We start from the raw sequence: 25,543 nt of genomic DNA, 5'->3' as shown, positions 1-25,543 counted from the left end.
TTAATATCAGATTTTTCTTTTTAATAGGGCTTTGCAATTTGCTGATGTCATTGTATTACTTGGTGCCAGATTAAATTGGATTTTGCATTTTGGACTGCCTCCAAGGTATCAGCCAGATGTGAAGTTTATCCAGGTACTCAAAGAGGAGAGATTTAAAGTCAAAGCTATGTGTCCTTTATTGTTCTCTCAGCATTACCAGCTCTGCTTTCTTCTTGACTTTCATAAAGAATCGTTTCTCTTTTTACTTAGGTAGAATTTTATAAATTGTCTAGCATAATTGCAGGTACCAAAGTGAGCTGCCTTTTCAAACCTGTGAAATATAATGTTTCACTTTGCTTCTAACCAGAAAACCTTTGAAAATCAAGTTTTAAATAGTTTGAAAAGCACAATTTACCTCTTCTTCAGAGTTAAAGGTAGACAAAAGAGTTTCAAGTAGGAGGTAAATTAGAACAAAACATTCAGCACTATTAGGAATTGAGTTGTTTCTTTAGATTCCCAAACTTTCAAACACCCTTTGGTTAGAAACCTCTAAACAGTGGTGCAACTATGTCATTAAACAATGTTTGGAATAAGCTTTTGTGTCTTTGACTTCCCTGGTGGCTCAGACAGTAGAGCCTCTGTCTACAATGTGGGAGGCCTGGGTTCAAGCCCTGGGTCGGGAAGATCCCCTGGAGAAGGAAATGGCAATCCACTCCAGTACTATTGCCTGGAAAATCCCATGGACAGAGGAGCCTAGTAGGCTACAGTCTATGGGGTCGCAAAGAGTCGGACACGACTGAGTGACTTCACTTTCACTTTCTTTGTATCTTTATGACCTTTATAAACTGGTTTCCCTACTGATAGAAAAACCAGTACTGGTGTGTGTACAAACCTGTTTGCCCTACATAGATTGTATAAAGACCTTGCTATAATGCTGTCTTCTCCCTGTTTACCTTTTACTTCCTAAGTCAACTTCTAGCAGGAACCATTGAAAACTAAAGCCACAGACAAGCAAAACTCGGGTTGTACTGGAAGATGCTGCCACCTCTTGATTACAGAATAGAGTCCATCCTGAGTTACTTCTCAGGAAGCTGTCTTCACTGACCCATGGCCATCCAGAAATGGAGCAGAATTCCGAGTAAATAGGGCATAGTCGTGCTTTTCCTGGATTGTTGTTCAGCCACTCAGTCATGTCTGACTCTCTGTGACTCCACTGGACTGCAGCACGCCAGGCTTCCCTGTCCTTCACTATCTCCTGGAATCTGCTCAAACTCGTGTGCATTGAGTTGGTAACGCCGTCCAACCTCTCATCCTCTGTCACCCCTTCTCCTCCCGAGCTCAGCCTTTCCCAACCTTTTCCAATGAGCGGCTCTCAAAATGTGGTTCCCGGACCAGCAATTTCAGCACCACTGGGAAGTCTGTTAGGAATGCACATTTTGGGGCCCCACCCTAAACCTCTTGAGGAAAGAAACTCTGAGATGGATTCTTGCAGTCTCTGGTTTAACAAGCCTACCAGGTGGTTCTGATACATGTTCAAATTTGAGAACTCCTGCTCTGAATAGGAATTCTAGTGTAATTAAGTATTCAAAACTATTATTAAGTTTTTAAAACTAGAGTTGATCAACTCAAATGTATTCCTGTGAGTATAGTGGAATAATACCGAAGTTCTACAGACTAGATTTTAAGATGAGGGAAGTTAGTGAGGTTTCTGTACTAGCCATGATACTCATATAGTTCATGGATTTTTACTTTTATTAAGGAACTTCTTGAAAATCAAATCTTAATCATGTGCTTATGTGTCACATGCATAGTCCATTTATTCAGTCTTGATTCTTTAATTATTCTTAAGAATAAACATGGCTTGTTCTTTAGCCTTGTCTCTTTTTTAGGCTGATATCTGTGCAGAAGAATTGGGGAATAATGTAAGGCCTGCTGTGACCTTGCTTGGAGACATAAATGCTGTCACTAAACAGGTGAGAGCTTTCGCCCAGGTTCTAGTTTATGTGGCTTGGTCTTAACTGAAGTCAGTTCTTAAAAATGTTTCACTTGGTAACAGGTCTTTTAATATCTTAAATAAAATTTATGATAGAAAGCTATTCTTAAATATAACTATAGAACTTGGTAAATCCAGCTCCTTATATATAGACCATTTGTATGTGAGTAAGTTAAGCATTTTTTAAATGAGTGACAATTTAAAGGCATTTGTTTGGCAAACTGATCCAGCTATCTGAAAGATTATTATATAGCTTCCAGAGGAACTGAACTAAAGAGCCTAGAAATGGCTTTACCTACTGGAAAAAATTCTAGCTTAGCGTTTCTTTTGGCAATAAAGATATTTTTACTCTTCAAGCTGTTACTAGTGACTTATCCAGATTCTTATTATTTGTATATAATTTATACATTTCACTGTGACAGGAGATAAAATATAGCATATTTATCACTTGGCTTTGGATATAAATTAGTGTCATAGTCATCGTTACACAAAATTAGGGTGTGATCCCCAACCACATATTAAAACACTTGAGAATTTGATCTGTATCATGGGAATCCCTAGGTATTAGGGCTCTGAACCTTCTTGCCCAGGTTCTTTGACTTTCCTTCTAGTGTCAAACGTAGAGGAGGATTTATGAACGCCCCTGCCTGTGATGTGTGCTTGGGGTATCACTTCTGTTTTGTGTTATGGGATCCCAGCTTCTGGCAGAGATTGTCACTGAGCTAAGCAGAGGCTTTCTGTGGTACCTGTATATCTTCTATCAGTCGTTTACTGCCAAGAGGAAAAACAGAATGTGAGTGATGTGAAGGGCAGGCTAGTGTAGCTATGTTGTCTTCTTTAGAAGAGATTTTTATGCTAATATGATTTAAGCTTATTTTTAAAAAGGAAAGAAAAAGTTTCTTTTTTTTAGCTTTTAGAACAATTTGATAAAACACCATGGCAGTATCCTCCTGAGAGCGAGTGGTGGAAAGTTCTGAGAGAAAAGATGAAGAGCAATGAAGCTTTATCCAAGGTAATATGGGACCCACTGAAATTCAAGAACGCTGCAGGTCCAAGGTTGTTAGTTCTGTCATAGCATGCGTACATACGCATCCCTAAAATCACCGTGCATAAGATACACACACACACACATTCATGTATGTATTATGATAAATACGGCACCTGAGTTTCTTGTGAAACTGCGCACTGGAAGGGTTACTGATTGTGAGCTACCGCGAAGCGGTGGAAAGTGGGGATCTGACCCTGGACAGAGCTGTGAGAGTCAGTGTGGGTGGCTGTGGCTCCTTATCCTCAGTTTGACCTTGGTACCAAATCACAGGAAATCTTTTGGAACCTTAAATCCTGGGGCATGTTGGGGCATGTTTTTCTGCCTTTAAGGTGTAAGTTCTTTAAGACATTCATTTAAATAAGTGTTTCATCAAAATTGAAAATTTGATCTAATGTATAGCCACCTTTTTCTTATTTTTAATTTCAATTTTATTAAGGTATAAAATTATAAAGTAAAGTATATCATGGTACTTTGGTATACATACACACTGTGAAAGAATTCTCCCTATCTAGTTAATTAACACATCCATCCCCTCACTTTTATGTTACCTTGCAGTATGTTATGCTGCTGTGTTCTGTTCTGTTATGTCATTGAGACCATTTGTAGCCTTCTTTTTCAATTGAAATTTTTGTATCACTGCTGGAAATTCTTTCGCAACTTCCTCATCTCTGCTCAAGGCTTTACCTGGTAGCTGAATGCTTTGGAAATTGTAGTAATGTATGAAATTACCAAACCATCCACTGTTAGCCCAAAAATGCACCACTTCTGCAGGATTCTTCAGTTTCTATTTAGAGGCTTTACTTATGGATAGTGTTTTCCTTTTGACTGTGGGAAAAGTTGTTTCTGATTTTTTTCCCCACTGATCTGTGTATTCCTCTGTACCTTGGTTCAGCTGGGTGCAGTTCTCTGTGTTTGTGTAGTGTTTCTAACTGATAGAGTCATGCATAAGCAAATATGAAATTCCAGCTATACTCATTGTTCCCTAATATATCAATTGTCTTGGAATAATTGCATCTTCCAAACAGAGTTGATTGTATATGATTCTTTCTTTCTTTGGAATTTTAATCAGTGTCTGTTTCTTCTATCAAGAGCCAGTCACACGTCTTTTTCCCAAATGATATTGTGATTAATTCCTTCTTTTCTGTAGGAATCACCTTGGTTTAAGATGGAAGGATCTTCCCTGTCTTCTCTGGTGCAGGAGTATAGGAGGATCCCTCATCCGTCTTGGGTATAATCTCCAGCAAATGAAAGTGGTCCCAGTGCTGGGACCAGATGGGGCTCTGCTGCTGATACTCTTAAATGCATTTGGCCAGACAAGGCCCTTGACCTTGCTGTTTCCTCCTCCATTCAGAGACCCCCCAGAGTAGTGGGTGAAGCATAGCCCCTTTTTAGTGCTGTGTGTAGGGAAGGACTAGACTTTCAGATTTTCTAAAACCCCAACTTCATTTTTTATTTTTAGTATAAGGCCATATTTTATATGAAAATCTTCTAGAATAAAATTTTCACTTTTTTTCTAAGGCAGTGTTTTCCTAAAAGTGCTCAAATAAGACTGTTTAGTTTTGCTTAACCTAGTGTTTTTAGCTGTCTTTACTACGGGACATCTTGGTCTTTAATATGCTACTGTGCATTGTGGATCTTCAGGAAGAGAGATATTTCCTGGCTTATTTGATTGTGTCCCAAATTGGAACTGGGACTTGTTTTGTGTGGCCTATTCTCTAGGACTGTATACAAGTCAGATAGCTTCTCAGAGTGGTCATCTGATGGCCATTTGGGAATTTCATAGCTTACATTAGGTTGGTGAAAAAGTAATTGTGATTTTGGACTGTTAAATTTTAAATTATTATCAGTTCAGTTCAGTTCAGTTGCTCAGTCGTGTCCGACTCTTTGCGACCCCATGAATCGCAGCACGCCAGGCCTCCCTGTCCATCACCAACTCCTGGAGTTCACTCAGACTCACGTCCATCGAGTCTGTGATGCCATCCGGCCATCTCATCCACTGTCGTCCCCTTCTCCTCCTGCCCTCAATCCCTCCCAGCATCAGAGTCTTTTCCAATGAGTCAACTCTTCGCGTGAGGTGGCCAAAAGTACTTGAGTTTCAGCTTTAGTATCATTCCTTCCAAAGAAATCCCAGGGCTGATCTCCTTCAGAATGGACTGGTTGGATCTCCTTGCAGTCCAAGAGATTCTCAAGAGTCTTCTCCAACAACACACTTCAAAAGCATCAATTCTTCGGCGCTCAGCCTTCTTCACAGTCCAACTCTCACATCCATACATGACCACAGGAAAAACCATAGCCTTGACTAGATGGACCTTAGTCGGCAAAGTAATGTCTCTGCTTTTGAATATGCTATCTAGGTTGGTCATAACTTTCCTTCCAAGGAGTAAGCGTCTTTTAATTTCATGGCTGCAATCACCATCTGCAGTGATTCTGGAGCCCAAAAAAATAAAGTCTGACACTGTTTCCACTGTTTCCCCATCTATTTCCCATGGAGTGATGGGACCGGATGCCATGATCTTCGTTTTCTGAATGTTGAGCTTTAAGCCAACTTTTTCACTCTCCTCTTTCACTTTCATCAAGAGGCTTTTTAGTTCCTTTTCACTTTCTGCCATAAGGATGGTGTCATCTGCATATCTGAGGTTATTGATATTTCTCCCGCCAATCTTGATTCCAGCTTGTGTTTCTTCCAGTCCAGTGTTTCTCATGATGTACTCTGCATAGAAGTTCAATAAGCAGGGTGACAATATACAGCCTTGACGCACTCCTTTTCCTATTTGGAACCAGTCTGTTGTTCCATGTCCAGTTCTAACTGTTGCTTCCTGACCTGCATACAGATTTCTCAAGAGGCAGGTCAGGTGGCCTGGTATTCCCATCTCTTTCAGAATTTTCCACAGTTTATTGTGATCCACACAGTCAAAGGCTTTGGCATAGTCAATAAAGCAGAAATAACTAGGCTCAAACACATCTTTATTAATCAAAATAAGACCTGTTACAATTAACACATTTTTGCCAAAAAGAAATAAGTTTGTTTATGCCTGTAGCATAAAAATCCATGCTTTGGGGTTCAGTGAACTCTTGGAAAGCATTTTCTACCTCCTGTTGGTTATGGAAGCATTTTCCCTGTGAAAAGTTGTCAAGATGCTTGAAGATGTGGTAGTCGGTTGGCAAGAAGTCAGATGAACGTGGCGGGTGAAGCAAAACTTCATCGCCCAGTTTGTTCAACTTTGGACATGTGGGTTGTGTGGCATGTGGTCGGGCGTTGTCGTGGAAAAGAATTAGGCCCATTCTGTCGATCAGTACCAGTTGCAGATGTTGCGATTTTCAGTGCATCTCATCAATTTGCTGAGCACTCCTCAGATGTGATGGCTTCACTGGGATTTAGAAAGCTGTAGTGGATCGGATGGGCAGCAGACCACCAGACAGTGACCATGGCCGTTTTTGTTGCAAGTTTGGCTTTGGGAAGAGTTTTGGAGCTTCTTCTCGGTCTAGCCACTGAGCTGGTCATCGCCAGTTGTCATGTAAAATCTACTTTTTGTCTTACGTCACAGTCCAATCAAAAAATGGTTCGTTGTTGTTGCATAGAATAAGAAAGGACAACACTTCAAAATGACAATTTTTTTGATTTCTGGTCACCTCATGAGGCACCCACTTACTAAGGTTTTTCAAAACCTTTCCATTTTGCTTCAAATGCCAAACAACTGTAGAATGGTCAACACTGAGCTTTTGGACAACTTCTCAGGTAAGGGATCAGCTTACAGTCAGCTTCAACGATTGCTCTCCGTGGGCCATTGTCAACTTCTGATGGCTGGCTACTGTACTTCCCATCTTCAAGGCTCTTGTCTCCTTTGCAAAATTCCCTGTACCACCACTGCAGTGTACATTTGTTAGCAGCTCCTGGGCCAAACGCACCGACGTTGTGAGTTTTCTCTGCTGCTTTATGACCCATTTTGAACTTGAATAAGAAAATTGCTCGGATTTGCTTTTTGTCTTAACATCATTTGCCTAGTCTAAAGTAAATATAAAATAAACAGAAAATAATGTCATAAGCAAAAAAACACAAAGTGGGAAATGCACGTGAAAATGATGTATAACATAACCACATTTATTTAAGAATGTATTCCAATATTGAACAGCGAAGTTCAACAGTACAAAACCGCAGTTATTTTTGCACCAACCTAAATAGCTGTTGCAAATCAGTTCAAAAGTAGCTTATTGATTATTTTTATTCTCATTGTGTCCTAATCTAATTTGATTATATTTCCTTCTAATATTTTAGGAATTAGCTTCCAAAAAATCTCTGCCTATGAACTATTACACAGTGTTCTACCATGTTCAAGAACAGCTACCCAGAGACTGTTTTGTGGTGAGTGAAGGAGCAAATACTATGGATATTGGACGCACTGTGCTTCAAAACTACCTTCCTCGCCACAGGTAAGGCTTCCAAAAAAGGAATTATAATGAAATAATGTGTTCAGTTAGAAACAACAAAAAGCAAACTAATAAAAACATTTGAAAATTCTATGTGGTCATAAGGACATACTTCATAAATGTATTTTTAGGAAAGGTTTTGGAGCACTTCTGTGCTTGGTATGAGACTGATGAGCTGCCTGTTGCACTAAAGAGGCAGCTTAAAAAACACTTGCTCCTTAGAAGTAAAGCTATGACAAACCTATAGCATATTAAAAAGCAGAGACATCACTTTGTCAACAAAGGTGTGTATAGTCAAAGCTGTGGTTTTTCCAGCAGTCATGTATGGACGTGAGAGTTGGACCATAGAGAAGGCGGAGTGCCAAAAAATTGATGCTTTCAAATTGTGGTGCTGGAGAAGACTCTGAGAGTCCCTTGGACTACAAGGAGATAAAACCAGTCAATCTTAGGGGAATTCAACCCTGCATATTCATTGGAAGGACTGATGCTGAAGCTGAAGCTCTAATACTTTGGCCACCTGATGGAAGAACCAACACACTGGAAAAGACACTGCTGCTGGGAAAGATTGAAGGCAAAAGGAAAAGGGACTGGCAGAGGATAAGATGGTTAGATAGCATCACTGACTCGATGGACATGAATTTGAGCAAACTCTGGAAAATAGGAGAAAATAGAGGAGCCTGGCATTCTGCAGTCCATAGGGTCAAACACGACTTAGCAACTGAACAGCAATGCTTGGTGTGTCCTGAGGTCATGTGATAATTTGTGTACTCAGTGTTCCGAGGATATATTCACAGTCTTCCAAGCAATCATAGGTGATTTTTCCCATTCATTCTGCTTATCCATAACAAATAAGTTTCTCACAGTCTCAAAACTTAATAATAAGGAGAATGTTTTTATTGTTCTTTATTGTTCCATGAGCCATGTGGATATGACTAGATCTGTGCCAACCCACCATCTGTGATATGCCCAGAGAGTTTCATTTTAGCTGTGTTCCCCAACAGACTTGATGCTGGTACTTTTGGAACAATGGGAGTCGGTTTGGGATTTGCCATTGCAGCTGCTATAGTGGCTAAAGATAGAAACCCAGGGAAGCGCGTCATCTGTGTGGAAGGAGACAGTGCATTTGGATTTTCTGGCATGGAAGTAGAAACCATCTGCAGGTAAAAAAGCATCCTGAATCAGGGCATTTCTTTCTCTGAAATATGAAAAATTATACCCAAGACCCACTTGCCTAATGCAAAACAGGGGAGTAGATTTTAGGTCACTGAAAAAAAGTTCTGGTCTGAGAAACTCTTGATTTCTTTGGGGAGATAGCAGAGCTTGGTGGTTAAGAGCACAGCCTCTGAGTCAGATGGCCTGGATTATTTAAATGCTGGCTGTTCCACCAAGACCCAAAATAAGTCTCTTAACCAAACTACAGTCTCCTCTAAAGCAGGAATAGGAATCGTACTAGTTCCTACCTCTAAGGACAGTTGTGAGGAACAGTTGAAGCAATCTAGGTGAGCGACTTCACTTTCGCTTTTCACTCTCATGCATTGGAGAAGGAAATGGCAACCCATTCCAGTGTTCTTGCCTGGAGAATCCCAAGGACGGGGGAGCCTGGTGGGCTGCCATCTATGGGGTTGCACAGGGTCGGACATGACTGAAGCAACTTAGCAGCAGCAGCAGGTGCTTCAGTGGGGGATTAAATATGGACGGTGTCGTTCTTGTTAGCGCCCAGATCTGTGAAAACCAGGGTTCAGAAAAACTCAGTGATTTGCCCAAGGTACACAGCTGCACAGTGGTAGGATCAGTCTGCCAGCCACTAACGTTTCACTCTTTCTACCACTCCATGATATTTCTGTTAATAATTTGATAATCTTTATTAGGGTTTCCCTGATAGCTCAGAGGGTAAAGAGTCTGCCTGCAGTGCAGGAGACTGGGGTTCCATCCCCGAGTCGGAAAGATCCCCTGGAGAAGGGCATGGCAGCCCACTCCAGTCTTCTTGCCTGGAGAATCCCATGGACAGAGGAGCCCGGCAGGCTACAGTCCATGGAGTCGCAAAGAGTCAGACACAACTGAGCGACTTTCACTTTCACTAGGATAACAAATGCTCAATTTTTAGTCTTACCCTAATACTACAAAAAAGCCTATGGAAAACTATCCATTTTCAAGCTAAAATTTTAATCCAATGAAAAGAAATTGCTTTCGAATGGAAAGTGATTTCCTTTATATTTTGCTCTCAATTTTAGGTACAACTTGCCAATTGTACTTTTGGTGGTGAATAATAATGGAATTTATCAAGGTTTTGATACGGATAGTTGGAAGGAAATGTTAAAATTTGGAGATGCTACTACAGTGTAAGTAACCCGGAATAACATATATTTACTTTTCTTGTCTAGTTTAATCTCTGTTTAAAAAGTGTGCTGTACTGGAATGAGCCTGTGTGATGTAAGTATTGCTTCTTTCCATGGCCGGCTGCTCTACGGGGCAGCAGCTCTGTCTGCATGGTTCCTTTTCGCACAACCATCCTTGAGTGGCACTTCAGTGAGCACTTTATGATCAGGGAGCCACTGAAGTTTCAGGTGAATGAGTTTGATGTCTAAGCCTTATTAACAGAAAAGCTTATTGCAAAATGCTTCTAGTCCTACTATTCCTACTGCACGATATAGGAATATAGATGTTTACATATTATTTATGATACGGAGGTCTTCCTTCCTTTTACCACGCTACATTTTGGTCATCTGATGCCAGAGTCACACTGAGACAGTGCTGTGGCTGGCCGTGGGATGTGAGAGATGGAATCGGGCAGCAGGGCATGGGTATGTTTCTTAAGCCTTGCTGACTTTGTTGTTCTGGTGTGATTTGCTGTTTTGTAGTAATCACCCCTTTTTTCTGCTTTTTTATGAGGAGAGGGATTCATAATAGTTGATGGTATAGCTTACACTGTCCAGCAAGGTAGCTACTAGCCACATTTGGCTGTTTAAGTTTAAATTAAAAATTCAGTTCCTCTTTTTAACCAGTTACGTTTAAAGTGCTCAGAGCAGCAGGTCGCTAGCAGCCACTGTATTGGACAGAACAGATATAAAAATTTCCATCATCATGGAAAGTTCATTAGACATTGTCACATAGACAATAAAAAATGGATGGAAAGTTTAATGTAGAGGCATCTCAGTTTACATATGCCTTTCAATTTAGCTGAAATTTTCCCACAAGTTATTTCAGACAATCTTTTCTGTTGACTGTGAATGACCTTCTTTTTTTAGGGCCCCTCCAATGTCTCTTCTGCCCCACTCACATTATGAGCACGTCATGACTGCATTTGGAGGCAAAGGGTATTTTGTACAAACACCAGAAGAACTCCAGAAATCCCTGAGGCAGAGCCTGGCAGACACAACTAATCCTTCCCTTATCAACATCATGATTGAGCCGCAAGCCACACGGAAAGCCCAGGTAAAGGCAATTGCTAAGCAGAAAGCAGAAATGCATCTCTCAGCCCACCCGCAAAAGTATCTACCAAATAGGACACCTTCTTTTGTACAAAGTTCTGTGTAAACCATTTCTGAGTTGGTCACTTGTCATCTGCTTGTTCAATGAGTATTTTGTTAAGATAGGTATTAGATGTGCTATGTCAGGTGCTAAGAATAGCTTAGTGAACAAAATTAGGCTCAGTTCTCACCTCGTGGAGTTTATTGTCCAGTCAGAAAGTACAGTCCGTCACCTCTCAACTAGAATGTATCACAGTAGAGTGAGGCAGTTCCTCTGAAGGAAAGAAACTCAGTTCTGAATAAGCATAAAGGAATCCAAGAAGTTGTGGAGGAAAGGGAACCTTCCTACACTGTTGATGGGAGTGTCAAGTGGTGCAGTCACTGTGGAAAATTATGGAAGTTCCTCAAAAAAGTAAAAACAGAGTTGCCATATGATCCGGCAATCCTGCTTCTGGACGTATATCTGATGAAAACCATAATTTAAAAAGATACATGCACCCCAGTTTTCACTGCAGCATTATTTGGAATAATGAAGACATGGAAGCAACCTAAATGTCAATCAGGAGATGAATAGATAAAAATGTAGTACCTGTATACAATGAAATATTACTCAGCTGTAAAAGGAACAAAATTATGCCATTTGCAGCAACATGGGTGGACCTGGAGATTATTGTATTAAGTGAAGTAAGTCAGAAAGACAAATACTGTCTGGTATCATTTGTAGGTGAAATCTAAAATTTGACACAAATGAACTTATCTGTGAAACAGAAGCAGACTGATACAGAGAGCAGATTTGGGGCTGCCGCGGGGGAGGGCAAGAGGGAAGGGATGGATTGGGAGTTTAGGATCAGCAGGTGCAAACTATGATCTATAAAATGGGTAGGCAACAGAGTCCTACTGTATAACACAGGGAACTATGTTCAAAAGTCTATTATAAGCCATAATGGAAAAGAACATGAAAAAGGATATCTATATACATGTATAATGGAATCACTTTGCTATTTAGCAGAAATTAACACAACATTGTAAATCAACTAAGTATACTTCAATAAAATAAATTTGGAAACAAACAAAAAGACCCACAAAGGAATTCAGTTTATACTGGAGTCACCAGGAAGTCTTCTCAGAAATGATGCTTAAACTGAGAGCTGAAGGATAAGTAGGGAAGTAGGACATGCTCAGCAAAGAAGCAAGAAGAACGCCGTGCACAGGCTGTTTAGCAGGACAGAGCATGGCAAGTCCAGGAAACTGAGAAGGCCAAAGTGGCTGGAAGGCAGAGAGTGGATATAGTCTCAATAGGATATGAGATTATATAATAGGGTAATTTGGGCAATTATATTCAAAGTTACTTTGGCCTCTAAAGCAAAACTGCAGTATAGACTATAGCAGTACAATAAACGATAAATTTTTAGTCTGTTCCTCTTCCATTCCAGATTAAGTTGCTTTTCATACTTAACTTTGTACTTTGATCCTGGTCCAGCTACTCTTGCTTTCTCTTATATACCTGGCCTTCAAGCTTACACGTTGCATATCAGCTGTTGTTTTCAGTGTTTTGTATATTTTTTCAAGGAGTTTTTGTCTTGGTTCTTTATACATCTGCTGTTAGATTTTCTTCTGTTTTGAACAAGGCAGTGGACAAATGGGCAAAACGGACACCTGATAGTAAATGAAATGTAAATTAACTTCGTTGGAATCTGAAATATATAGAATTGTACTAAAATTCTGTTTTTATAAAACAGGTAACGAAGACTTTGGTAAAAGGAATAAAGGGGAACTACAAAACAGCCAGAAAAGAACAAAGTGGCAATAAGTACATACTTATCAGTAATTACTTTAAATATTAATGTATTAAGTTCTTGAATCAAAATAAATAGAGTAGCTGAATGGATAAAAGATACATCTATATCTTATGCCTATAAGAGACTCACTTCAGTTATAAGAACACACACAGACTGAAAATAAAGAGATGGAAAAAATAATTTATGCAAATAGAAACCAAATGAAAGCTAGAGTAGGTGTACTTATATCAGATAAAATAGACTTCAAAACAAAAGACTGTAATAAGAGAAAAAGAGGCGCTTTATTTAATGATAAAGGAGTCAATCCAACAAAAAGATGTAACATTTATAAATATGCATGCAAGATAGGAAAATACACACATACACATGGATAGAAAGCAAATATTTACAGACCTAAAGAGAAAGAGACATCAATATAATAATATTCAGGAACTTTAACATCCACTTACATCAGTGATAGCTTATCCAGACACAAAATCAGTTAGGAAACATCCAACCTTAGATGACGCATTTGAACAGATGGACTCAACTTACTGACTGAAAACATTTCAATATACACTTACATGACAAATCACTGGCCACAGCGTTGCTGCTGCTGCTGCTGAGTTGCTTCAGTTGTGTCTGATTCTATGCGACCACATAGACGGCAGCCCACTAGGCTCCCCCGTCCCTGGGATTCTCCAGGCAAGAACACTGAGTGGGTTGCCATTTCCTTCTCCAATGCAGGAAAGTGAAAAGTGAAAGTGAAGTCGCTCAGTCGTGTCCGACCCTCAGCGACCCCATGGACTGCAGCCTTCCAGGCTCCTCCGTCCATGGGATTTTCCAGGCCACAGGCGTTAGTTTCTGCAAAAACTCCCCAGTCAATAATATATGTATTCAGAACATTGCTTTCAAAAACAGCAGTATACACATTTCTTTTCAAGTGCACATGAAACATTCTCCAGGATAGGTCATATGTTAGGGCACAAAACAAATCTTCATAAATTTAAGAATAAAATCATACAAAGCATCTTTTTCAGCCACCATAGTGTGAAACTTGAAATCGATTACAAAAGAAAAGTAGAAAATGTGGAGCTGAAACAACATGTTACTGAGCAGCAAAGAGGTCGAAGAAGAAATTAAAAAAAAATTTTTTTATAATGTCTGAGACAAATGAAAATGGAAGTAAAATGTATCAAAATTTATGGGATGCAGCAAAAGCAGGTCTCAGAAGTTCATAGCAATAAAAGCCTACCTCAAAAAACAAGAAAATTTTCAAACAACCTGACTTTACACTTGAAGAAACTAGGGGAGGGAAAAAGCCCAAAGTTGTTAGAAAGAAGGAAATAACGAAGATCAGAGAACATCTAAATGAAATATAGAGTCTAAAAACACAGTAGGAAAGATTGATGTAACTTAACGCTGGTTCTTTGAAGAGTTAAAATTGACACAACTTTAGCTAGAATCAGCAAGAATAAAGGGAGAGGACTCAAAATCAGAAATGAAAGATGAGCCATTACGACTGATACTGTGGAAATATAAAAATTCATAGAGACTGCTATGAACAAATATATACCAGTAAATTTGACAACCTAAAATATATGGATAAATTCCTAGAAACATGTAAACTACCAAGACTGAATCATGAAGAAATAAAAAATTTGAACAAACTGATTGGTAGTTAGAAGATTGAATTAGTAATCAAAACCTCTGAAACAAAAGTCCAGGACAAGGTGGCTTCATTGGTGAATTCTACCAAACATTCAAAGCAGAATTAATATCAGTTCTTCTCAAATTCTTTCAGAAAATAAAGGAGGAAGGAACACTTGTGAAGTCATTTTTATAAGGCCAAATTTACCTCGATAACCAAGACCAGACAAGGATACCACAAGAAAAGAAAATTATCCTTGATGAACATAGATATAAAAACCTTAATAAAATCTTAGCAAACCAAATTCAATAATACATTAAAAAATTATATCGTATGATGAACTAGGGTTTATTCCAGGTATTTAAAAACAGTTACTATCTACAAATCAGTCATTGTGGTACACTACATTAACAAAATGAAGGATAAAAATAATACGATCATCTTTATAGATGCTGTTGTAGTTTAGTCGCTCAGTCCTGTTCACCTCTTGCAACCCCATGGACTTCCCTGTCCTTCACCATCTCCTGGAGCTTGATCACACTCATGTCCATTAAGTCAGTGATGCCATCCAACCATTTCATCTTCTGTCACCCTCTTCTCCTCCTACCTTCAGCCTTTCCCAGCTTCATGATCTTTTCTAATAAGTCAGCTCTTTGCATCAGGTGGCCAAAATATTGGAGCTTCAGCATCAGTCCTTCCAATGAATATTCAGGATTGATTTCCTTTAGGATTGACTGGTTTGATCTTGCAGTCCAAGGGACTTTCAAGAGTCTTCTGTAGCACCACAGTTCAAAAGCATCAATTCTCTGGCACTCAGCTTTCTTTATGGTCCAATTCTCGTATCCATACATGAATAGTGGAAAAACTGTAGCTTTGATGTAGATGAGCCTTTGTCGGCAAAGTAATGTCTCTGCTTTTTAATATGCTGGCTAGGTTTATCGTAGCATTTCTTTCAAGGAGCAAGCCTCATTCAATTTCATGGCTGTAGTCACCATCTGCAGTGATTTTGGAGCCCAAGAAAATAAGGTCTGTCACTGTTTCTATTGTTTCCCCATCTATTTGCCATGAACTGCTGGGAAAGATTGAGGGCAGGAGGAGAAGGGGATGACTGAAGATGAGATGGTTGGATGGCATCACCGACTCAATGGACATGGGTTTGTGATGGACAGGGAAGCCTGGCGTGCTGCGGTTCATGGGGTTGCAAAGAGTCAGACACGACTGAGAGACTGAATTGAACTGATGGGACTGGATGCCATGATCTTAGTTTTTTGAATGTTGAGTTTTAAGCCAGCTTTTTCTCTCTCCCCTTCACCTTCATCAAGAGGCTCTTTAATTCCTCTTCACTTTTTACCATAAGGGTGGTGTCATCTACATATCTGAGGTTATTGATATTTCTCCTGGCAATCTTGATTCCAGCTTGTGCTTCATCCAGCCTGGTATTTCACATGATGTTCTCTGCATATAAGTTGAATAAGCAGGGTGACAGAATACAGCCTTGATATACTCCTTTCCCAATTTGGAACCAGTATTCCGTTGTTCCATGTCCAATTCTAACTGTTATTCATTGACCTGAATACAGATTTCTCAGGAGGTAGGTAAGCTGGTCTGGTATCTCATCTCCTTAAGGATGTTTAACAGTTTATTGTGATCCACACAGTCAAAGCCTTTAGCATAGTCAATAAGACAGAAGTAGATGATTTTCTGAAATTCGCTTGCTTTTTCTATGATCCAGCGGATGTTGGCAATTCGATCCGGTTCCTCTGCCTTTTCTAAATCCAGCTTGAACATCTGGAAGTTCTCGATTCATATACTGTTGAAGCCTGGCTTGGAGAATTTTGAGCATGATTTTGCTAGCATATGAAATGAATGCAACTGTGTGATAGTTTGAACATTTCTTGGCATTTCCCTTCTTTGGTACTAGAATGAAAACTGACCTTTTCTACTCCTGTGGCTGCTGCTGAGTTTTCCAAATTTGCTGGAGTTTTGAGTGCAGCACTTTCACAGCATCATCTTTTAGGATTTGAAATAGCTCAACTGGAATTCCATCACCTCCACTAGCTTTGTTTGTAGTGATATTTCCTAAGGCCTACTTGACTTCACACTCCAAGATGTCTGGCTCTAGGTGAGTGATCACACCTTCGTGGTTATCTGGATCATGAAAATCTTTTTTGTATAGTTCTGTGTAGTCTTGCCACCTCTTCTTAATATCTTCTGCTTCTGTTAGGTCCATACCGTTTCTGTCTTTTATTGTGCCTGTCTTTGCATGAAATGTTTCATCGGTATCTCTAATTTTCTTGAAGAGATCTCTAGTCTTTCCCATTCTGTTGTTTTCCTCTATTTCTTTGCACTGATCACTTAGGAAGCTTTTCTTATCTCTCCTTGCTATTCTTTGGAACTCTGCATTCAGATGATTTTATCTTTCCTTTTCTCCTTTGCCTTTCACTTTCCTTCTTTTCTCAGCTATTTGTAAGGCCTCCTCAGACAACTATTTTGCCTTCTTGCATTTCTTTTTCTTGGGGATGATTTTGATCACCACCTCTTGTACAGTGTTATGAACCTCCATCCATAGTTCTTCAGGCACTCTATCAGATCTAATTCCTTGAATCTATTTGTCACTTCCACTGTATAATCATAATGGGTTTGATTTAGGTCATACCTGAATGGCCTAGTGGTTTTCCCTACTTCAATTTAAGTCTGAATTTTGCAATAATGAATTCATGATCTGAGTCACAGCTCCTGGTCTTGTTTTTGCTGACTGTATAGAGCTTCTCCATCTTTGGCTGCAAAGAATGTAATCAATCTAATTTCAGTATTGACCATCTGGTGACGTCCATGTGTAGAGTCTTCTCTTGTGTTGTTGGAAGAGAGTGTTTGCTATGACCAGTGCATTCTCTTGGCAAAACTCTGGTAGCCTTTTCCCTGCTTCATTTTGTACTTGAGGCCAAGCTTGCCTGTTACACCAGGTATCTCTTGCCTTCCTACTTTTGCCTTCCAGTACCCTATAATGAAAAGGACATCTTTTGGGGGTGTTAGTTCTAGAAGGTCTTCTAGGTCTTCATATCTCGGTTCAGACTTCAGCTTCTTTAGCATTAGTGGTTGGGGCATAGACTTGGATTATTATGATATTGCAGGTTTGCCTTGAAAACAAACAGAGATCATTCTGTCGTTTTTGAGATCGCACGCAAGTACTGCATTTCAGACTCTTTTGTTGCCTATGAGCACTACTCCATTTCTTCTAAGGAATTCTTGCCCACAGTAGTAGATATATTGGTTATCTGAGTTAAGTTCACCCATTCCAGTCCATGTTAGCTCAGTAATTCCTAAAATGGTTTGTAAATACACACAGAATTATGTGTGTATTTTTATGGCCTATTATTTAGCCGTAAAAAGGATGGAGTCTTAGCACTGCAACAACGTGGGTTGGCCTTGAATGCTTTGTGCTGAGTGAGTCCAGTCAGAGAGAGATGTGTCATATGACTTCACATATGGAGCCCCAAACAAACAAAAACCCCAGCTCATAGGTGCAGAAAACCAGTATTGGTCACCAGAGTTGGTGGGTGGGGGGTGGGCAAAATGGCCTATGGGGGTCAAAAGGTACAAATTTCCAGTTATACGTCTTCAGAGATGTAATGAACAGCATGATAACTGTAGTTAATAATACTGTGTTGCATATTTGAAAGTTGCTAACCGAACAGCTATTAAAAGTTCTCATTACAGTAACATTTTTGTGACTATATATAGTGATGGGTGTTAGCTAGATTTGTTGTGATCATTTTTTGATGTGTACAAATATCTGGTCATTATGTTGTATACCTGAAATGAGTATAATATGTGTGTGTGTGTGTGTGTGTTGCTCAGTTGTGTCACACTCTGCAATCCCATGGACGTAGCCTTCCAGGCTCCTCTGTCTGTGGAATTCTCCAGACATAAATACTGGAGTGGGTTGCCATTTTCTCTTCCAGGGCATCTTCCTGACCCAGGGATCGAACCCACGTCTCTTATGTCTCCTGCATTGGCAGGCAGGTTGTTTATCACTGATGCCACCTGGGAGGCCCCTGAAATGAATGTAATGTTATAAGTCAATTATAGGGCCTTCCCAGTGGCTCAGCAGTAAAGAATCTGACTGCAATTCAGGGCCACGGGAGGTGCAGGTTCAGTCCCTGCGTCAGGAAGATCCCCTGGAGGAATGTATGGCATCCCACTCCAGTATTTCTATCCAGAGAATTCCATGGACTGAGGAACCCGGTGGGCCACAGTCCATAGCGTCACAGAGAGTGGAGCATGACTGAAGCAACTTAGCATGCACGCGTGTCAGTTATACTTCAATTAAAATTTAAAAACAGGGAGAGAAAGGCTTTGGCATAGCCTCTCATTGGCTGTTCTCATAGCAGAGAGAAGAGATACTTAAGAAGAAGCATGGTAATGGGAATGGTGAGCACAGAAAGACCAGGCCAGAAAGATGATGAGGTAGGTGGGGTTAGCACAGTTTACACGGAGCAAGCAGCCAGACTGTTTTAAGGTAGGGTTTTCAACTTTAAGAATCTGCTCCGTACCTTTGTGGGTTTATTGATTGCCTTAGAAAGAAACTCTTTGTTCAAATAATTCCTACTAGCTAGAGACATTACTTTGCCAACAAAGGTCCATCTAGTCAAGGCTATGGTTTTTCCAGTGGTCATATATGGATGTGAGAGTTGGACTGTGAAGAAAGCTGAGCGCCGAAGAATTGATGCCTTTGAACTGTGGTGTTGGAGAAGACTCTTGAGGGTCCCTTGGACTGCAAGGAGATCCAACCAGTCCATTCTAAAGGAGATCAGTCCTGGGTGTTCTTTGGAAGGAATGATGCTGAAGCTGAAACTCCAGTACTTTGGCCACCTCATGCGAAGAGTTGACTCATTGGAAAAGACTCTGATGCTGGGAGGGATTGGGGGCAGGAAGAGAAGGGGACGACAGAGGATGAAGATGGCTGGATGGCATCACCAACTCAATGGACATGAGTCTGAGTGAACTCCGGGAGTTGGTGATGGACAGGGAGGCCTGGCGTGCTGCGATTCATGGTGTCACAAAGAGTCGGACACGACTGAGCGACTGAACTGAACTGAACCGAGACACCCAATAGATAGGTTTTAAAATCCCGTGTCCTTTTGTCTAGCTGAGCGCCTACTTTCCAGTAGCTGGGGTGTTAGTGTTGCAGCAGAGAGCCCCTCCTCCTGGCATCAGAGCTTCAGAGCACTAAGGGCTAAAGCCCTGGTAAGTGTGGTCAGAGCACACAGACAAAACGGACTGGTGTTAGTCACAGGAGGGCCCTGACTGAGCGTCCTTTCTCTGCCACTGTGTTCACCTTTCTAAATGGTCTGCTCTAGTGATCTCTTCTGGGTTCTCTGTGAACTTGGAGGGTATTGCTGGAGAAATATAGCCTCCTACTTCCTCTTTTACAATTCCATGAGGATTATCCTTGTATTTTTTTCCATCTACTACTTCAACATATTTATCTTCATTCCAGTAGAATTCCACCTATATTACAGTTTCTAAGCTGTTTACTTTTCATTGATTAATTATGTGTCCATTGCCATTTGCCGTTTTTTAAAAGTAAAGTACAGTTGATTTGCAGTACCATGTTAGTTTTAGGTATACAACATAGTGATTTTTATAGACTGCACTCCATTTACAGTTATTATAAAATATTGGCTATATTCCCTATGCTGTGCAATATATCCTTGTAGCTTAATTACTTTATACAGAGCAATTTGTGTCTCTGAATCTCATACCCCATCTCGTCCCTCCGCCTGTCCTTCTCCCCACGGGTGACCACTAGTTTTTTTCTATATGTTTAAGTCTGAAAAGATAACATGCACCCCAGTGTTCAGAGCAACATTATTTACAAAGCTAAGATATGGAAGTAACCTAGTGTTCTTCAACCAGTGAATAGCTGAAGCAGATTGTGGTATGGGCTTCGCCAGTGATTCAGTGGTAAAGAACCTGCCTGCCAATGCAGGAGACACGGGTTCAGTCCCTGATCTGGGAAGATTGGACATGCCACGGAGCAACAGCCCATGAGCCACAACCACTGAGTCTGTGCTCTAGAGCCTGGGAGCTGCAACTGCTGAGCCTGCAGGCTGTGACTAGTGAGGCCCATGTGCCTCAGAGCCTGTGCTCCACAGTGAGAGAAGCCACCATAACGAGAAGCCCGCCCTCTGCAACCAGAGAGGAGCCCTCATTTGCTGCATCTAGAGAAAGGCTTGTGCAGCAGTGAAGACCCAGCACTGCCAGAAATAAATAAGTAAATAAACTTTTTTTAAGATGTGATATACATGAGCAATAGGATACTATTCAGCCATAAAAAAGGAGATCCCATGATCTGCAACAAGGTGGACGGACCTAGAGGATGTCATTCTCGCGACATAAGTCAGACAGAGAAAGGAAAACACTGTATTGTCACTTGTTAATGCGGAATCTAAAATAAGATGATTGAACGTAACAGAAGAGAAGCAGACTCAGATACAGAGAACAGACTGGTGGCCACCACTCACCACTGGTTAGCGGTGTAGCGGGCTGCTTGCTGTGCGGGGAGGACCTCACCTCTGCCGTTGCCGGTGTCCAGGCTCTGTGGGCAGGGTAGTCTCCGTCCTGGGAAAGGCTTCTGTGCACTGCTCTTTCTACCAAAGTCCTGCTCAGATTGCTTAGACATGGAGCTTGGTCCTCTTTCCTCCTTCATCTCCTCTCCTTCTTTGAAAAACTTAATTCTTATTGGCGTATAGTTGGTTTCCCTGGTGGCTCAGACGGTAAAGCATCTGCCTGCAGTGCGGGAGACCGGGTTCGATTCCTGGGTCGGGAAGATCCCCTGGAGAAGGAAATGGCAGTCCACTCCAGCACTCTTGCCTGGAGAATCCCATGGACGGAGGAGCCTGACAGGTTATGGTCCATGGGGTCGCAAAGAGTCGGACACGACTGAGCGACTTCACTTCACTTCACTTCATAGTTGGTTTACAGTGTTGTGTTGGTTTCTGCTGTTCAGCAAAACTAATCAATTATACATATATCCATTCTTTTTTAGATTCTCTTCCCATGTAGGTCACTACATAATATGACTAGAGTCCCCTATGCGATACAGTAGGTTCTCATTAGTTACCTGTTTTATATATAGTAGTATTTATATGTCAGTCCCTATCTCCCAGTTTCTCCCCTCCCCCTCCCCTCCTTTTTCCCCTTGGTAACCGTAAGTTGGCAAGAATACACAGAAGGACTGCACAAAAAAAGGCCTTAATGACCTGGATAACCATGGTAGTGTGATCACTCTCCTAGAGCCAGACATCCTGGAGTGTGAAGTCAAGTGGGCCTTAGGAAGCCATTACCACGAACAGAGCTAGTGGAGGTGATGGAATTCTACCTGAGCTATTTCAGATCTTAAAAGATGATGCTGTTAAAGTGCTGCACTCAGTATGCTAGCAAATTTGGAAAACTCAGCAGTGGCCACAGGACTGGAAACGGTCAGTTTTCATTCTAAACCCAAAGAAGGGTAATGCCAAAGAATGTTCAAACTATAGCACAGTTGCACTCATTTCACAAGCTAGCAAGTTAATCCTCAAAATCCTTCCAGCTATGCTTCAACAGTATGTGAACTGAAAACTTCCACGTGTACTAGCTGGATTTGAAAAACGCAGATAATCAAATTGCCAACATCCACTGGGTGATAGAAAAAGGAAGGGAATTCCAAAAAAAAATCTACCCCTGCTTCATTGACTATGCTAAAGCCTTTGACTATGGATCACAACAAACTGTGGAAAATTCTTAAAGAGATGAGAATACCAGACCACCTAACCTATCTCCTGAGAAACATGTATGCAAGTCAAGAAGTAACAGTTAGAACCAGACATGGAATAAAAAACTGGTTCAAAATTGGGAAGGGAGTGTGTCAAGGCTTGTCACCCTGTTTATTTAACTTATATGCAGAGTACATCATGCGAAATGCTGGGCTGGATGAAGCACAAGCTGGAGTCAAGATTGCTGGGAGAAATATCAATAACCTCAGATATGCAGATAACACCACCTTCATGACAGAAAGGGAACAGGAGCTAAAGAACCTCTTGATTAAGTTGAAAGAGGAGAGTGAAAAAGCTGGTTTAAAACTCAGCATTCAAAAAACTAAGATCATGGCATCCAGTCCCATCACTTTATGGCAAATAGATGGGAAACAATGGAAACAATGACAGACTATTTTCTTGGTCTCCAAAATCACTGTGGATGGTGACTGCAGCTATTAAATTAAAAGACGCTTGCTCCTTGGAACAATAGCTATGACAAAGCATATTAAAAATCAGAGACATTACTTTGTTGACAAAGGTCCATCTAGTCAAAGCTATGGTTTTTCCAGTAATCATGTGCAGATGTGAGAGTTGAACCTTAAAGAAAGCTGAGCGCCAAAGAATTGATGCTTTCAAACTGTGGTGTTGGAGAAGACTCTTGAGAGTCCCTTAGACTGCAAGGAGATCCAACCAGTCCATCATAAAGGAAATAAGTCTTGAGTGTTCATTGGAAGGACTGATGCTGAAGCTCAAGCTCCAATACTTTGGCCACCTGATGCAAAGAGCTGATTCACTGGAAAAGACCCTGACGCTGGGAAAGATTGAAGGCGGGAGGAGAAGGGGACGACAGGATGAGATGGTTGGATAGCGTCACCGACTCAATGGCTGTGAGTGTAAGCAAGCTCCGGGAGATGGTGATGGACAGGGAAGCCTGGCGTGCTGCAGTCCATGGGGTCACAAAGTTGGACACTACTGAGCGACTGAACAACAACAAACCATAAGTTTGTTTTCTACATATTTCTGTTCTGTAGTATTTCTGCTTCTTTCATACTCTATAGTGTGTGTGCCCTGATTACTATTAATGGGGCAAGATTCAGAAAGTGATATTAGGTTGTTTTGTAGGAAGAGACAGAAAATTCACTAACAGATTTTTAGCTCCCTTTTAGGAAAAGCTGTAGATCAGAGACAAGCTTCATTTACCCCCACTGTGGCTAGTGTCGTTAAAATGGGACTTTTGGATTTTAGAGCAAGCGAAATAGGATATAGTTTGACGTAGTTATTTCTTTCGACTGAATATTTGTTTCTTTTCTTTTTCTAGGATTTTCACTGGCTGACCCAGTCTAATCTGTAAATAAAGATGCCAATGAGTGACTTGAAGAGTTTTCGCTTTCCTATAAGATTGAATTTTATTTTTCACAACAAAATCACTATAATGTTAAAATTGTCATGCAAAAATTAAATAAAACACTTCCAAGTGACATTTTTTAGTGTAGGAAGTGATTATAAAAAGTTACCAGAATCCTACCACAGAAATAACCAGTTACAGATGGAAGAAGGGGTTAGTTACATTGTTTTGGGACTACCTAACTGTTGAATTACACGTCAGTATTCTTTTAAATAAATCCCTTCTTCACATCACATATCTTTTAGAAACCTCTTCAGGCAAAAAAAATCTTCAAGAGCTGTATACTGAGAGGCATGTTCAGTGAGTTGGAGTACCTGGACTATTTCTGCCTCGTGGTTCACCCACTGAGCACTTCGCGCATTAGTCTGCCCAGTGTTTGCTGGGGCTTGTTCTACACCAGAAGTTGTGTGTGTGTTTTCTTTTTCTGGAAAGAACTTACCAAGCCAGAGGAGAAGTCATGTCACACCCAAACTAATAATTTCAGGGGATACTTGGATTATCAGCCTCAGTTTATGTGTACCACACTGAGAGCAACAATCAGCAGCCTTAATGTATAAAGAACTCTTGTTGATAAGAAAACTGTTAATTTACTAGTCAAAAAATGGGCAAAGGGCATGAATGTATAATTAATAGAAAAAAGCAAATGATCATAGTATGAGAATGAATACAAATGAGTATGTAAGTTAAACTTAAAAACCTCTTTTTATACCCCAGCTCCTTGGCAAAGCACTTTTTAAATTATAGTTTTCAGCATTTGGTGAGGGTGAAATGAAGAGCAGAGTGCTGTGCCGAAATTGGTACAAATCTCACTGAGGGATTCTAGCAGTGTTCGTATTCACAATCATAAAATGTTCATACCCCATAACTTTTGACCCAGTGGGCATATTTCAAGAATGTGTTTTAAAGAAATAATAAAATATTTGGTCAAATATTTATTTGTAAGCCCATTCAGCATGGTTTTATTTAGGAACAACCCCAGTGTTTAATGATAAGACATCGGTTATATAAGTTATGGTTTTTCAACATCATAAAATAAAAATTGTGTTGAAGAGAATGTTTATTAATGGAGAAATAAATGGCAACCCACTCCAGTATTCTTGCTTGGAAAATCCCATGGACAGAGGAGCCTGGTGGGGCCCATGGGGTCCCAAAGAGTCAGATGCAACTGAGCACAATCACAGCTACAAAAATGGATGGTTCAGGTCAGGATACACATCTTTACTCATTCACAGATAATCTGCATAGAGAAAAAAGGTGGGCATGAAGTAAACCAAAATTTTGATATATCTTGGTGATGGTATTTAAGTAATTTTTATTTTTTATATGTTTTTTCCTACTTGTTTAAGATTTTAAAATGAAAATAATTATATAATTGTATTCTCAGAAACAGATATTGTTTTAAGAAAATACTAGAAATGGAAAGTATCATTTATTTTCAGAGTTGTGCTTGTTTATTATCTGCAGTCTTATATATGAATTGGGATGTAGGACTTTATATCTAAGTTCAGCTAGGTTGACTGCGTCATACACGTCAGACTTGCATCCATCCATTGACTTGTTAGGGGCCTAAGTGACCTCCGCGAAGCGGTGGCCTCCAGCTTTGAGGTATGAGCCGAGGAGACGCTTGCAGGGAGATGTGGTTTCACCTGACAAGCCCCCGAGATCAGGCCCCCACCTTCCCCGGCAGGTCCCCTTATGGAGTTCTGCGAGGCACACTGCAGAGCCTGGGCTGCAGGGGAGCAGTGGGGAGTGGGTGGCCCTGTCATCCCACCAGGTGTCCCGTGCTCCCCGTGGACACTGGCCTCTGGAGGCCGCATGCAATACAAGCTTTCCCTAAAAGGTGCAGGGCTTGAAGAATATTTTTGAGCCGAACTATATAAATCGGGATACTTGATGTCATTTAGGGGTGTGTTTTCTAGTCATACTATCTCAAGAGAGAAAAAAGTTGGCAGGTTAATAGGCTGATCAGCGGAGGTCAGTCTGAACATATAAAGACCA

General features: G+C 40.6%; 1 protein-coding gene across 1 annotated transcript in view; it reads left to right on the top strand.

Moving 5' to 3' along the window:
* Window positions 1-24,033, top strand: part of HACL1 (2-hydroxyacyl-CoA lyase 1) — a 43,614-nt gene extending 19,581 nt beyond the window's left edge. Inside the window, exons 10-17 of the mRNA XM_018053009.1 lie at window positions 28-133; window positions 1,869-1,952; window positions 2,883-2,984; window positions 7,294-7,448; window positions 8,447-8,605; window positions 9,677-9,784; window positions 10,691-10,877; window positions 23,459-24,033. Of these exons, the coding sequence (XP_017908498.1) occupies window positions 28-133; window positions 1,869-1,952; window positions 2,883-2,984; window positions 7,294-7,448; window positions 8,447-8,605; window positions 9,677-9,784; window positions 10,691-10,877; window positions 23,459-23,491 (934 nt within the window). The 3' untranslated portion in view covers window positions 23,492-24,033. The remainder of the gene's footprint in view (window positions 1-27; window positions 134-1,868; window positions 1,953-2,882; window positions 2,985-7,293; window positions 7,449-8,446; window positions 8,606-9,676; window positions 9,785-10,690; window positions 10,878-23,458) is intronic.

This window comes from Capra hircus, chromosome 1 (genome assembly GCF_001704415.2).
Source record: "Capra hircus breed San Clemente chromosome 1, ASM170441v1, whole genome shotgun sequence".
In the NCBI taxonomy this organism is placed as follows: domain Eukaryota; kingdom Metazoa; phylum Chordata; class Mammalia; order Artiodactyla; family Bovidae; genus Capra; species Capra hircus.
Note: the sequence above shows the minus strand (reverse complement) of the source record. Positions and strands in the feature narration are given on the sequence as shown.